We start from the raw sequence: 15518 nt of genomic DNA on the forward strand, positions 1-15518 counted from the left end.
TAGCCTCGGTGGGAGCCTTCTCAGTCTCAACTTCTGGGCTGTTACACACCCCCAGCAACAAGACTGCACTATCGTAAGTTCTGAAAGCGACAGTATCAGACTCTTGTACAGACCTTGAACAGTTGCACGTGAGGTATATTTCTTCCCCATGTCTCCTCAAGATGCCAGCCGTTCAGAAGTGGGCTGTGATGGGGAGAGCCCTGCAGCGAGCACTACTCGGCTTTGCTTGGACAGGCAGCGGGAAAAGGACTCTCTACAAGCAGTTTTACAAACACAAGTACATAATGTTTATTTTTAAATTTCCGATTTATTACAAGTATAGCCCTTAGCAGAACCCCCCTCCCCCCATGACAATTTTTTTTTTAAATAATGTACAGTTCCAAAGGTTTCACTGTGTAGGAGCTGCACAAAATGGTCAGTATTAACAAGACAAAACAACGCCTTCAAGGGGGGTGTCAAACACAAGTGTCAGTGCTAGTTCTGTGGGACAGGCTGGCGGGGCTGGGGGAGGAGAGAAGGAGGCTAGAATTCTGCTATAGGCTCACAACAGTGACTGACAGTCCAGGAGTGAACCAAGTGCTTGGTTGAAAAAACAAAAACAAATACATAACACTGGGCCGCCATCTTCATTAACCTTTTTATTCTCAAATCATAGGAGCTGCACCAGGTTTTTTTTTAAATTTAATGATCAGCACAGAATAGCCACACAGCTATTTTGTTCCAATTTAAAGACATAATAAGATGTTCAAACCCTGATTTTGTTAGACCAAAATCTGTCATAAGGAGGGAGAGGCAAAAAAAATAGTTTTGCTTAAACAAAAATCAATAACTCAAGTGGCACAAGCTGTTGGGGACGCATGACAGAGCCATGTCTCTCTCCCCAGCACAACCGATCTTTCCCACTAGTCAACCGCTGTGTAAATCGGAGTCCGCCCTTCTGCGCGCTACAGGGCGTGGCAGGTGGGTTAGGGGGGAAGGGAGGCTGAGTTAGTGGAGGTATTACTATAAAAGTGGAGAGCAAATCTAGAAAAGGGTCAGTGAGACCCCTCCCTTCCCTCCCCAAACAAATCCCCCAGCTGAACTCCAGCTACTGAGAGGAAAACAAGAGTTTGAGAGGGAAAAATATAAAGCAAACACATTTTCATATAAACTGTACTGTACATGTGCCAAAGCAAGACAAAGGTATCTTACAAGGTGTTCTTTATACAAGCTCACTGCTAGAAACAAGTGACTTAAACTAGAAAATTAATTTAAAAAGTTCCACAGAACAAGTTTCTGCTGCTTCCCCTCCCAGGGTTTTCTACGGGATGTGTGGGAATGCCACGCCTCTGATATGCCTCTGGCACTTGGTTCATCCACTCCAAGGGCTACATGATTATGTGCTGTTAAAGGTGAGCAAGGGAACCAACAGTCATGTCCAACTGGAGCGCTGCAGTCAGAAGAAAGGACAAGCTCCTCGGAGCATGACCTCAGGAGACCGCTCCCCAGAAGAAACAGAGGAGAGCAGCAAGAGCACCTCAAAGCCATTTGTATTATGATGCTGGTGAAAGCCATATCTCCATAAATGTAAGTGCTTTGCTCACTCGACGCGTCCCTTCATTGGGGGCTCAAAATTAACACCATATAAATATACACATACAAGAACTAACGGCCATTGGCCTGATCACACTCCGTCCTTCTGTGAAGCAACATGATCCCTCCCCATGCTAGATGAGGGCTGGTTTCACATCACAGGCAGCAGATGGCAGGAGGTCCCACAGCGCTCCAGTGTTGGCTGCTCAGCTAAAGGGGAAGGAAGCAGCTCCGTTCCGAGAAAGCAGATAGAGCTCCAAACTGGAGGAGACTTCACACTCTCCTGTCCAATGAGGCTTAGGCCAGTTCTTCCGCTTGCCCTCCCACCTTCTTCTTCTAGCAGGACAATCCCATAAGAGCTTTATGTATTTTGCTGGAAGCAGTAAGTCACCTCTGCTCACTTGATGGATGCCAAATACTTCAGGAAGATACAGAGAAATTACAAACTAGAACTGGTCACGGGAAAGGCTGGATTAATAAAGAAGTGTCTGCTGCTTCCTAAATCCCTTCAGACAGCCAAGCCTGCCGCCCAGCAGCACCAGAAGGCCTGCTCCAACTCTGTCTCCCCCCAGTCTCTCTGCCCCTCATTTCTTTCTCTTTCGCCCCCTGGAATGTTCAGTGGCCTCTGACTCACTGTCCCCGTCCTGCTCCTCTAGTCCCTGGTGCCTGGCAGAGGGCTTCTTGCGTTTTCTGCGTGAGTACGTATGGCCAGGCAAGTGTTTGTGCAGCATGTCAATCAAACACTGTTCTGTCTTCTCCAGGCAGGACAGTACGTGGCTCCCATTCTGATTGTAGTGCTCAGCATTGGAGAACACCTGTTTGATGTCGGAGAGGAACTCTAGCACAGAGCGATAGCTGCCACATGAGCACTTGCTCTGCATAGTCTGGAAGTCCATCGGGTTGCTGATGACCTCAAAGTAATCTTCAGCTTCCTCTGTGGTCACTGGCTCCCTGCCGAGGAAGGAGTCATAAGACAGGAGAAGAATTAGCGTCAGACACTGGTATTACCTAGATACTAGCAGGACACTCACACAAACTTACCATATCCACTGACATGGACCTGCAGCTCCCAGCAACACCACAATAAACCTTGGTGCCTAGAGCCCTTTACAAACCAACCAATACCCAGCATCCCCGGGAGGTGGCCAGCTTACAGACAGAGACACTCAGGCAGTTAAAGTGCCTTGCCCTTCATAGACGGGAATTGGTAGCAGAGCTGAATTTGAACTCTGGCGATGAGAACTATATCCACTAGAACATGCTTCCTCTGGAGGGAACACTTTGGGTGGCCCAACGCTTGGTATTGTGCAGAGAAGGGAATGGGAGCGAGTCACTCCCTAGCTTTAGAAGTCAATCTTGGTTCCCTCCATAGAAACTAGTCTCCAGAGACACTGGGCACAGGGGTTCCTAGTGTAACAGGTAGACCCACTTCTTCTCCGTACTACTTCTGCTTCTAACACACCCAGGCCTCCGGGCCAGCAGCAGCCTGCAGCCGTGGCTTCCTGCAGCCCTGAGGCGGAGCCACGCCCACTGCATGGGCAGAGTTCCAAGGAGAGTTTACACAGGGAAGGAAGCCCTAAGTGCCTCACCTGAAGGGCCAGCTGAAGCGGTACTTGATGAGCTTATTGAGGATTTCCTCACACTTCTGCAGCTCCAGGTTCTGGCGACGTGAAGTCTTCTTCGTTTGAAGCACCTAACCACACGAAGTGGAGCAAGCCATTAAAAGGAGGGGAACCGGCATATGATTTAACCGTAGCCAAAACAGTTCCTAAGGACTTGCCCACACTGAGGCTTAGTGAGCAGCAAGTCAGGGTGTGACTATACAGCACACTAAGTCGCTGGGAGGACCCTGCTACCTAATGCACACCAGCAGGGTCATCACGGTAACTGTGTGTGTGGCAGGCTAGTGTGCTGAGCATTCGCTCACACCCTAGCTTGCTCACTGCATGGACAAGCCCCGAGTGGAGGCAAATAGGAGTAGAGTTTTCCTTTTCAATCCTATCACAAGCAGGTGTATCAGTGGGTAGGGGAGAAGTGATACTGATGTAAACACTAAAGCTTAAGGTGTTCAAACCCAACCATCCTCTCTGCAATAATCGAGAAGCAAACTGCTCAGCTGCGGGAGCTTTGATGCTAGCAGCCAAGAAATGCCATGGCAGCTTGAGTTACAAAATGGGAACCCTGTCCAAAAGCTCTGACAGGAATAGTTTACAGGCAGCCCTGTCCTTTTTTCAGGGGCAGGAAGCTTTTTCAAAGAGGTTCAAAGCAAGTGGCCAAAGAATAAATGACAACAAATGGAGTGTGCAAATCCCTCCCCTCCTTACCCCCTGGATAGACAGCATATGACAGGCAAAGGAGAGGAAGAAAGCAGTTGTGGTGCCGTGTTAACAGGCCTGCGGCATAGGCTACCATGCCATTTTAAATAGCAAACAGCAGCTGATGAGCCCAAGCTTTGCTGTACTCGAGAAACAAGCAGTGCACAAGGTCAGCCATTTGTCTAGGGCTTTGTAGCCGGTCAGCCACTACTGTACTGGAGTCCCCCTCGGCTCTGAGCTCTGTAGGGGCACTGCATACAGATGCTGCTGTTCCCTCCATATCAATGTAACATCCTGGACCTAGGCTATGATTGTCAACAAATCACATTTGTGCTGGTAAGAGGGGCAGGGAGCTAACAGGACCTGTCTCCTAAGCCTAGAGGGTTAGAGAAAGACAGACATATTAACCAAGACACCCATTTTACCGAGGTCCACAATCCCAGCAGCCGACCCTGGTGTTTAGATGAGACCATTCCTCACTCGACGGTACCTCTAGCTGACTATGGTGCACCTCCCCTGATCTGGAGAGCACGCGAGCAAGCAACAAGAAAAGGCCAGCAGAAAAGGGGTCTCCTGTATAGATTAGCCTAAGGCAACAACAGAACCACTAGCCGTTCTTTTACCCCCTCCCAGGCACCCTATTGCAGCAGGAGCCTGAGCCCCAAGCCCTGCACTCCAGCCCAAGAAGCAAAAGCTGTTGATGCTGGGCATTTTGGGAGGAGCGCCTGTGACAGGCTACAACAGCAGCACTGTTAACACTGGTCACTAGATGTACAGCAGACCTGTGGGAGGCTCCTGCGACACTGCACCATGGTGCTAGAATGCCAATATCCCCACGTAACCCTAACGGCTACATCCCCGGGACAGTCAGCATAGAACCCCCAGCTCCGCCCTTCCCAGTGCACCCACAGGATTGGCTCTATTCAAACACACAAGGTTTTATTCATTAAATGTCAAGTGAAACCTAAACCAGCTAAATTATGTCCTGAAGGTTGGGGAGTGACCGTCCGGACAACAACTGTCAGAAAATGGCCAAGCCCGGGGAGCGAGGGTCCGGCATTGCTGGCATTCTATCACCATCCCGGACCCCCCTCTTCCCCCACCTCTCTGCACAGACATATGGATACTATTTAAAACCCTTTAACAAGCTGCAGGCCGCCTGCTAATCAAGGGGGACAATGTGTGAAAGCGGCTGGGGAAGAATGCCTGGCATATCTGTGCTCCGTTTGCGCTAGGCCCTTAACGATACATGGCCTTTGTTAGACAGACCTCAGCCCCGTGTGGATTTCACAATACAATTCAGGGTATTTCTTTGAGAAGGGGAGGGGAAGGAAGTGTAACACCTGTTGAGTTTATAACTCATGAAGTGAGCAATCTCCTGGGGGCAATTTGGCTCTTACCAGCTCATCAATGTCTGCTCCGTTGACAGGTGTGGCCCGCTGCCGGGGTCCTCTGGTGGCATGCAGTGACTGTTTCTTCCCTTGGTGCCTGCCTTGCCTGGAAGGGTACATCATTGTGCTCTGCTTGCTCTTGGGTGCCTTTCTGGGTCTCACTGAAACGATCAGCACAGTTTTAAGAACAGGTTCACTTTTGGAGAGAAATCTGAGAGCCTCAAACCAAGGAGAGAGGATGACAACGGAGAGGAGCCCTTCAAACCTCTTGGCTTCTGCTCCTAATGTTAAGAAGCTGACCCAAGTGTTATCACCTTTCCAAGTCACTGAGACCGGCTCTATCACAGACATCAAAAAAATCTAATCTTTGCAGAGACAGTCGCATATAACAGCAACCATTCAAAGAAGAATTTGGTGCCCTAGTAGTGGCCATATAAAGGTTTAAAATGGAGAGTTGCACCATCTCTGCCCAGCTGTACCAACGCAGGTACGGTCATACTGCTGTCTCAGTTGGCTGGACAGGTGCTGCTTCTCACCAGTCTTTACTCACTTCTGCATACACTGAGTAAGCCAAGCAATCATATGCTTTCTCCAGGTGAAGCAAATGCCCCCTTTCCAGAAAGGACACTGGTGGTTGGCAAGGATGTTACGCCTACTCATGGGTGACCACACACACACTGCCAGCAGACCTCTAGCTGGGAGGGGATTTGGATTTCTGAGCTCTTTGTGAGCAAGGTTCAGCCGTGGCAGTGTTGAAGCAGAAATGTCCTAGTGCTAAAATCCTGATATCTCCAAGCCTTCCGAGGGTGGGGGTGGGGGGAGTGAGTTAAGCCTTGGAGATAACTTACACCTTCCTTTACTGTTCAGACCAGAAATGTGTGGGAATCCCTTGGTTTCCTGTTGTCCGCTTGCTCCCTGCCAGAGTGTGGATGGCTGAATGGGTGCCTTTACAGGCATTTACAAGTGGCCCACACAATAGGATAAGCCAGTTGCTAAGTCCCCCTGAAAAGCTAACTGTGTTCACAGTGGGTGTCGAGTTACTCTGGCAGGGAGCTCTTCCACATGCTGGAATTGGTAAACAATGGAATTTTATTCCAAACATTGGGGCTGCTACATTATGCTCCAGATAAATGTTTTTGCCCATTTGTCAGCCTGCCTGTCACCATTTTAAATGGAGGGAATGCAAGCATGGTGACGAACTGTCTCCTGTCTTAAATTTCTCCTGCGACCCCTGTGCATTGGGTGTATGTTGGTCTTTCTTCCCGAGCAAGCGCCTTCCACCTGGTCATAAATGCATACGAAAGCCATGTCCAACATGCAGCAGTCCTTCACTTGTGGCCTCTAATCCAGCCCTGTCCAATAAATCATCTTGTCAGGCCCCCTGCAGGAGCAGCGTGTGTCAGGGCAGTGGGATGTCTGTATACTGTCGCTCCTGCTTGTGTGTCAAGTTCGCAGCATGTGTTAAATGTCTGACAATCCAACATTCTAGATTCTATCCTCAGGATAAACGCTACACAAGGATTAACTGGGACTTCTCCACTAAAACAAAAGTTTTCCACCATGACCTTTCCATGCTAATGCCCTGTAAAGCTGGGGCTGAGTTTAATGCTTTATTTTTAGTGACAGTAACCCTCTTTTGCTATTGTCTGAAAACCCTGGCTTTGGTCCTGGAACTGGAATGCATCAAGGGCTGAACATACTCCAAGTGTGGACATGGATACTCCAAAGAACAAAGAGCAACCTATATCAGATGATCAAGGAACACCCCACAAATTAAAAAAAATGGAAAAATGTGTAAGGCCTGAACCAGCCAGCTGGAGCTCAGTAGTACAAAACACTCCCCAGCCAGAGACCATTGGGAGAACGTATACAAATCCCCTGGGTCTCAGTCACTGAATTCCATCACCAGCTTTAGCTGAAGAATTCGGTCTGAAGCTACAACTTTCATGTCAATGACATTTCAGCTGAAAGCAAATGGTGTGCACGTGCATTTCAGGGATCTTTCCAGTTCACGCTTCCTGATCTACTCCACTGGGGCAGCATCAAAGTCCCAAAAACAAAAGGAAGGAGATGGAGCGTAGCAGAAAAGAAACTGTTGGATTTGGGGTGGAGAAGCATGTGTTTCACTAAGGCCTGGTCTACACTACAATTTTAGGTTGAATTTAGCAGCATTACCTCGATTTAAGCCTGGACCCATTCACACGATGAAGGCCCCCCCCCTTTTTTTTTTTTACTTAAAGGGCTCTTTAAATCGATTTCTTTACTCCACCTCTGACGAGGGGATTAGTGCTGAAATCGGCCTTGACAGGTCGAATTTGGGGTAGTGTGGACACAATTTGACGGTATTGGCCTCCGGGAGCTATCCATTATGACTGCTCTGGACAGCGCTCTCAACTCAGATGCACTGGCCAGGTAGACAGGAAAAGGCCTGCAAACTTTTGAATTTCATTTCCTGTTTGGCCAGCGTGGTGAGACCATGCAGCGCTCATCAGCATGATGTGCACATTGCCCATACTTTGTGAGAAGTCTATGACCATGTCTATGTCCTCATCACTCTCGTCACCACACTGCTGTCACCTCCTCGCCTGGTTTTGCTTTTGCAGGTTCTGGTTCTGTGCTGAAAAAAGGCGCGAAACAATGGTCTGCCGTTGCTCTGACAGAGGGAGGGGCGACTGACGACATGGCTTACAGGGAATTAAAATCAACAAAAGGAGTGGCTTTGCATCAAGGAGAAACAAAAACAACTGTCACACAGAATGGCCCCTCAAGGATTGAAGTCAAAACCCTGGGTTTAGCAGGCCGTTGATTTCACAAAACAAATTGGGTCAATTTCTTCATAGAATCATGGAAGATTAGGGTTGGAAGGGACCTCAGAAGGTTTAGCAGGCCAATGCTGAAACCACTGAGCTATCCCTCCCCACCATCTACTCCATCTATCTTTTACATCTTAGGCTGGCAGCAGACGGTACAGTACGACTGCTAGCCATCGTCATCTCCTGGGCGCTCGGCAGAAAATGGGAATGACCTGGCTGAATCACTCCCATGTCTGCCCAGGAGCCACGATCGACCTCACCGAGGTCAGCTAAAAGAGCACCCAGGAGTACGACTATGATGGCTACCAATAGTAATGCACCGTCTGCTGCCAAAAGGCAATGAGCTGCTGCTGTGTAGCAGTGCAGTCCCACGTCTGCCAGCACCCAGGAGATGGACGGTGTGCTGAGCGGGCTCCATGCTTGCTCTGGTAGGACGCCTGCACAGGTATCCCAGGAAAGAAGGTGTGAAACCATTGTCTGCCATTGCTTTCACAGAGGGAGGGAGGGGCCTGACGACATGTACCCAGAACCATCCGTGAGGCTGTTTTTGCCCCATTAGGCATTGGGATCTCAACCCAGAATTCCAATGGGCAGTGGAGAGACTGTGGGATAGCTACCCACAGCGCAACGCTCTGGAAGTCGATGCTAGCCTCGGTACTGTGGACGCAGTCCGCCGACTTAATGCACTTAAACGCACAATCCACTATAAAAACTATTTCTAAAAACGACTTTTATAAATTCGATCTAATTTCATAGTGTAGACATACCCTTAGTCCAGAATGTCATTCTGAACCCTCGTGGGTGAAGTAATCTTTTTTTACTGGACCAACTTCTGCTGGTGAGAGCAGCTTTTGAGCTTAAACAGAGCCCTTCTTCAGGTCCTCGAAAGCTTGTCTCTCTCACCAACAGAAGTCGGTCCAATAGAAGACATTACCTCACCCACCTTGTCTCTCTATTATCCTGGGACCCACGGCTACAATGACCCTTCATACATTTTGAACCCTGTGACTATTTCACTCTGCTGCCTGAGAAAGCTCAATCTCTGAGAACAGTTACTACAGCCCTGTTAGAAGCTTCCCTGTCAACGTTTGTTCAGTTTGGAGAGGGCTGACTCATACTACAGTCTGGACAGTAGACACTGGCTGTTCTACAGGAAGGGATAAGTGAAGGTGAATTTTAATAGTGTACAGCGGGAACCTCATGGAGACAGGCTAGAATTGTACTCCCCACCCCCAATCCCAAACAAGATAACTTTTAGTTTTGCATTTAAAAAAGTAAGTTTTGGGGTGGTGGAGGAAGAGAGACAGCATTTCACTTCCTAGGGACAGCAAATGCTGAAGAGTAAAAAGGCTACTAACAACATAAGCAATCATGCTGCTTGCTAACCCTTCGCTGCTGCAGGCCCCTGCGGACAGCTTAGCAGCAGTTTTTATGGCATCAGCTGTGTATCAAGAAGCGTGGATCAGCACACTGGAATGCGATCATGCTCCCACTCCTTTGAGTTGACGTAGTATTTAAATTGCTGCAAGGACAGTCTCAGTCCTGAAGTACCAAGAGGCACGAAGGCAGTCGATTTCCAGTTCTCCACAAATACATCGCATGTCTGCAGCCTTCTCTGAAAAGAGCTTCCTTACACATCCATGTGAGAGCCCAACCTCTTCCTCAGATAGGACAAAGCCTCAGACAGAATACATGACAAAGATGGAACAGACTACAGCTGAGCCCACACGATAAACTTGTAGCTAAAGACTTACATTTCAGTCCAGCAACCTCATAATCTTCTTCTTCTTCATCCTCCTCCTCAGCATCTTCCTCATCTGGGCCTTCCTCACCCTCTTCAGCCTCCTCTTCAGCAGAATCTTCGGTATAGTTTCTAAAGGCAAGATAATTAGCTATTAGATAATTATGTCAGACGCTCTGAATCAACTAGCAGAGCCTGGCTAGCCTTGACCCTGGGAGTTTCACTGCATGTTTGTTCATACACACAGACTTGCTGACCACCTCAATCTAAAACAAACATTTGCTTCAAATTGCTTCACACCATTGTAATCTGTTCTTTTTCAGCCAGGATATCATGTTATAGTTATGGCTGAGATGGCACTTTCAGTCTCTTGCTACTTTCCAGGCTATCACTTTGGGGCTGACAGATTTCAGCCCAAATGCTAAAAACTTTCAACAGCTGAATACATGTGCAGAGAGAAACAGCTCTGCTGCTGTTCCACACATCTCAGCGCCATGTTACCGATAACTACATTTAACACTGTTTGCAGTGTAGTTATTCCTCAATAAGGCAAGTGCTTTGGGGTTTGAGGAAGAATGTCAGGATACCACATTGACCGTACGCAGTCCTCTTGCCCATGAAGTACAATGCTACTGATGCATGGGGAGCATCTGAAACATGCAGTCACTACCAGCTTACACTGTCCAAGTGCAATGCAGCCAAGGTGGCCTTACCAGACTCTCCACACATTTGCTCAGCCAGTCCTTCCTCAAGTCTTCTCCCTCCAAATCCACACTAAGTTTGTTCGAACATGAGACGTAACATGAGACTGTAGGTAGTAGTGGAGCAGAGAAGAAAGAAAGCAGCCAGCAGACAGATTGTCAGATCTCCTGGCCGCCTTCTTTCTTCTCCCATTAAAGGGCTGCTTAAGAAGTTTTGGGGGGGGAGACAGGGAGAGAAGAGTGTCTCCTTCCCTACTCCATCTCACTGCAGTGCCACTTTTCATGCCCTCCGTGGAGCAGAGCTGATTTAATGTGCTAACAATCAGGCAGACATCACAGCTACATTCCCACCTTTACTGAGCAAAGTACTGAGGGTGCACATGCACAGATGTCATAAAATGCAAAGATCTGGTTCGCACAGTGAGTCTGACCCTTTGCATACATCTAATGCGGAATAACAATTATAACAAAAAACAGGAAGAGAGAACAATATGCATGTGCAGAAAGAGGCAGAGGTATGCTTGCTGTGGAGCTACAACTTTGAATTTTCTGCCTTGCATGAGTAAAGTCTCCATCATTAATTAAAGACTAAGTTCCTGCAACACTAAGAGCTGGAGGGTGTTCCAAGGCCAACATTTTCTCCCCTTCTATTCCAGCTGGAAAGGATAAAGTAGTAAGTAGATAAGACAGGTGTTACTCCACCTGATGGCTCACATCCAGGAGCAAAGCAGCTTGCAGATGACTCTGACACATCAAAGCAACTGTGATCTCAGGCTAGAACAGCTGTGTTAAAGCCTTGCCATTTCAGAACAAGCCTGATAAACTCCTTTTAAACAGTGCCCAGAGAGTAATTAATATTGTTAGGCTCATATACCACCTGCACATGACAGTCTAATATACTTTGTATCACTGCTCTGGAGGGGGGCCGGCTAGGTACCTATTCTTCAGGGGTAGTTGGTACCTCATCCCTCTGGCATAAGTGCAAATGCAAACCCCAGACAGCCATGATTAAAAGAGGAGAGAGAGAGTAGGTATCAAGTCTTTTGAGTTCAAAGGTGAGTGATAAAGTACCACTGGCTATCATGGTCTAAACAAACAGTTATACTCAACATTGTTCTCTGCGGAGTAGCAGACTATGGGCTCCACAGCTCTCTCTTTTGGATGGACAGGAACAGCAGTCAGTTCAGGCCGCTTCTGAGCGCTCACCTCAGCTGGAAGTCAGAAAGGACTGCAGTGCTAAGGAAGCCTGTTCCTATGAGCAAGCAGCCAGACTTGCTGCTCAAATGAGCTGAAGCACCAAGTGAGTTTCAGCACTAATAGCAGCCCTTTATTACTGCAGAGACTCTTCCACTGCTACAGTGAAGTTATTTATTTAATCCCCTCAAAATGTCATGCGTCACTACAACACAGGTGCTCTAACGTAAGAGCAGCCTGAAAAGATTGCTCTGCTATTGTTCAAGTGCCATCAGGTAATCTAGGTATTTCCCTCCTCTAAAAGCAGTTACTGATTAAGGACTAATGCTTTGGTCTCTTTGTGAAAGCCTCCTTAGTTCTCAGAGCCTGATTAGAATTCCCACCCAGTGAAAGCTTTCAGAGAAAGGAGGGTCTCACCTCCCCCGGGAGCTGCGCCTGGCGGTAGAGGGCTGGCAAGCTGGGCACTGCCACTCGCCATCTGGTATCTCATAGAGTGCTGGTCTCAGACAAAACAGGTGGAAGGCTTTGTTACACTCATCACACAGGATCAGCTTGTCATCCTCACCTAGGAGAAGAGAGAACTTGCATGAAATGCAGTAGCACAGCTCTGCTCACCCTGAGCAGCAGCAGCTACCACTACAATGGAGAAAGGGACTGAGGTGGAGGACCACAAAAACTCCTCAAACAGTGCTGCAGCCTTTTAAAGCCTACGCGAGTTTCCCAGCCCTGTTGGGTCTGGCTTTGAGCAGCACAGCGCAATTGCCCCAGTAGGAATGCTACCTCTGTGCTCCTCATTAACTTGAGCGAAAACCTATTTTGAGTGAGCTGCTTAGAGAACTTCACAACATGACTCTCCTCCCTACACCTAAAATTCTAGTTGTGTCAAATCAAGCCAGTTGGACCTAGGTGGGTGCCTTTGACTCAACTAGAGCACCCTCTGCTGGCAATGGACTAAAGAGTTTTTGCAATGCTTCAGAAGATCGCCCAGAGGGGATGCACTGTAGCTGTTCAAGAGGACATCTCACTCAGTCCTCCTTGCTACTGATGCTTAGTTCACAAAGGCTAGCCTAAAAGTGCAAAGGTGATTAGTATGAGCCCCGGCAAAGTAGGAGAGAAAGTCTGTGTGGAAATAGAATCTCTGCTGCCCCCACCTCCCATGAGCATTTCAAGAGAGCTCAGCACCTTCCAGCGCACAAATGCAAAACAAGACAAAGTTACAGTGAGGTGCTATGTGCTACCAGGCTCTTCTCTAAGGGTAGAGAAATGGCTGCTGCCTGTGCACACCTCCCATTCAGAGAACATCATGGCAGGACAACTACTGGTGACTCTCTCTACATTCCCCTCCCCATAACCCCCAATTTACGTAGCTCCCCTTTGCAGACCTTCACACCATGTCTTGCATAGAGGGGGATACCTCTGGCCAGATCAGTTTCCTCCTCCACTTCCCAAAGTAGTAGTAGTTCAGGACATGAAGCCTCATCTCTCTGCCTACCCTCACATGAAGATCAACAGCCAGGAGTTGCTCTCTCCCAGCTCCTTCTCTTCCACCCCCATCAACCGCTCCCTAGAGCAGAGCATAGGTTGATGGCGGATAGCCTCACTCAGCCTAATCCCACCTTGTTCTCCCTCCTTCAGTTGTGGGGTGTTGTATTAGCTCCTTTTGTAGCAGAGCAACCAAGAGATGGGTGCAACTCACAAGGCTCCTAGAAAATTCAAGCCTGAAAGTGTGTGATATGAATACAGACAAGACAAGAATTGCTTTCAGGCAGTCTGCTTTGACCAAGCGGAAGAGCACTAACAGAGGGCATATATAAATAGCTCTTAGCATGCGGCAGCTTCACCTATCATCACAGAGCCAAGTTACAGTGCAGGGGGCTTAGAAATATGACAGTTTCATTTAACCACAAACACTTGTGAGAGTTATTTCTGTCAGAAATGCTGAACTCAGAGTAAGCCCTGGGTTTGTGTGGCATGCACTCTGGATAGGAAATGAAGGCATGACTGTTCCCAGAAGGGTTTGTTATTCTGAAGAGGCACTTTCATACGATAGGGATTTGTATCCAGGTGATCCAATATTTAGGACACAGTACTTTCATAAACACAGAAAGACACAGGGGACAGCCCTCTGATGATGTGCAAGGCTAAGAAGGACCCAGTGTACTGCAGAGAGAACCAATAACATCTTGGAGTGCAGGAGAGGCTATGGAAATCACAGTTCTGCAGTGTTCTGTAAGTTTAATATAAAGACATTTAATTTGACTTTTGGTCTTAGGGCTCCTGTGACATTTGTGTTTCTGCTTCTGAACGAGTGAATCCTGATGTTCAGAACAAAAGCACAGCCAAGAGCAGGATGTGGTGACTCACTACAGGAGCGTGTTCCCCACTGTTAAGCAAGCTTGGGGCTGGAATCCGTACCTTTCTTGCGACACACTTTGCATCTGGCATTCTCTGCAGACATATCCCATTTGATACAGGCATCCAGCATCCCAAGCAGCACATGCATGCGAGAGAAGGTCTGGGCCTCCCGGATTGCTGTCTTCCACTTCTCCACCGCTGAAGCAACCTGCAGACAGAACTAAGTTTACACCAAAGCACAGGAACACAGCTCACTATAACTTGAAGACTTCTTACATCTCTTGGTTGGGGCTCTTGTCAGCCATAATTCAGCTATTGTATTTTCTACCTTCTACATAGCTTCACAGTCCTATTTGAGGCTTACCCTCTAATCAGCCTCACTGGGCCAGACATCTTGTTCATAACACTACGGTCCTTGTGTTTCATGACCAGCCTGAAACAACCTACACAAACTGCACTACATTCTTTACTTGGAAAGAATAACCCAAATACTTGTCAGTCAAAGAAAATAAACAGCGGAATTTTAGCCCCATTAAAAGTAGGATGAAAGTTAAAAGGCAGCTGGCAGGCATTGTTCAGGTCATGACTGCTGAGAACAGTCTGTGCTGCCCTCCAGTGGACACTTGAAGAGCATTCATGTCTGTCAGCAAGATCCATTAAACAGTTTGCCCTCAAAGCTGTTCAGCTGACAGGTGGGTGACAGTGACATCAGCCACAGTCAGCTTTGACAGGCAAAGCATTCCGGGTCCCAAATACAAGACCAGTTATTTTCACTGAGCTGCGATAACTTCAGCACATTTGAGGTCCTCTCATTAGCCACAAATTAGACTATAGTATTAAAACCTGGGATTTGCACCAACATGACTGCTGGAGTCTGCACACAATAAGCCACCCGTGAAATCTACATTTCAGCACCAGAGGTTTAAAAACAAAGGTGCAGTAAGTCAGAAATACACTAGAACAGATAAGCAATCCACAGCCTCTGCATGTTCAACTAAAAGGCTAATCCTCTGCTTTACAACAATGAGTCCTAGTCCTGACAGGGACATAATATAGGACTCAAGTAAATATTCTTCTACCCCAGCAAAATGAAAAACAACAAACAGTCAAGTGTCAGATGTGAAAAAACTAAACTCTGCAGCTGACAGCAATTTGGGAGCCAAACAAAACCCAGGATTTTTGCAGAGTTGCACATTCCCCTCCCACTGACTTCAAGGAAGTGCAGTATATACTGGATGCTTGGGGGGAAAAAAAAACAAAAAAACCCCACCACACACATTGTTTTAACACCCTAATATCCTCACTGTTGCTTGCTGGTGTGGTACCTAGAGCAGGAGACACTGCCAGGGTCAGTGGAAAACTGCACAGAAAGTTGTGGAAATTTCAGGGCATCCCACCATTTTTTGCAGAACATTGTTGAGGTGCTTCACATATTG

At 47.7% G+C, this 15518-nt stretch overlaps 1 protein-coding gene across 1 annotated transcript in view; it reads right to left on the reverse strand.

Annotated features, from left to right (window-relative positions):
• Positions 1–287: 287 nt before the first annotated feature.
• The window catches only part of BAZ1B (bromodomain adjacent to zinc finger domain 1B), an 80415-nt gene continuing 65184 nt past the window's right edge, over positions 288–15518 (reverse strand). The window contains exons 14-19 of the mRNA XM_039507582.1: positions 14143–14290; positions 12145–12292; positions 9846–9964; positions 5288–5439; positions 3162–3265; positions 288–2523 (exon numbers count right to left, since the gene is read on the reverse strand). Coding sequence (XP_039363516.1) covers positions 2157–2523; positions 3162–3265; positions 5288–5439; positions 9846–9964; positions 12145–12292; positions 14143–14290 — 1038 coding nt within the window. The 3' untranslated portion in view covers positions 288–2156. The remainder of the gene's footprint in view (positions 2524–3161; positions 3266–5287; positions 5440–9845; positions 9965–12144; positions 12293–14142; positions 14291–15518) is intronic.

The sequence above is a fragment of the Mauremys reevesii genome, linkage group 20, assembly GCF_016161935.1.
Source record: "Mauremys reevesii isolate NIE-2019 linkage group 20, ASM1616193v1, whole genome shotgun sequence".
In the NCBI taxonomy this organism is placed as follows: Eukaryota; Metazoa; Chordata; order Testudines; family Geoemydidae; genus Mauremys; species Mauremys reevesii.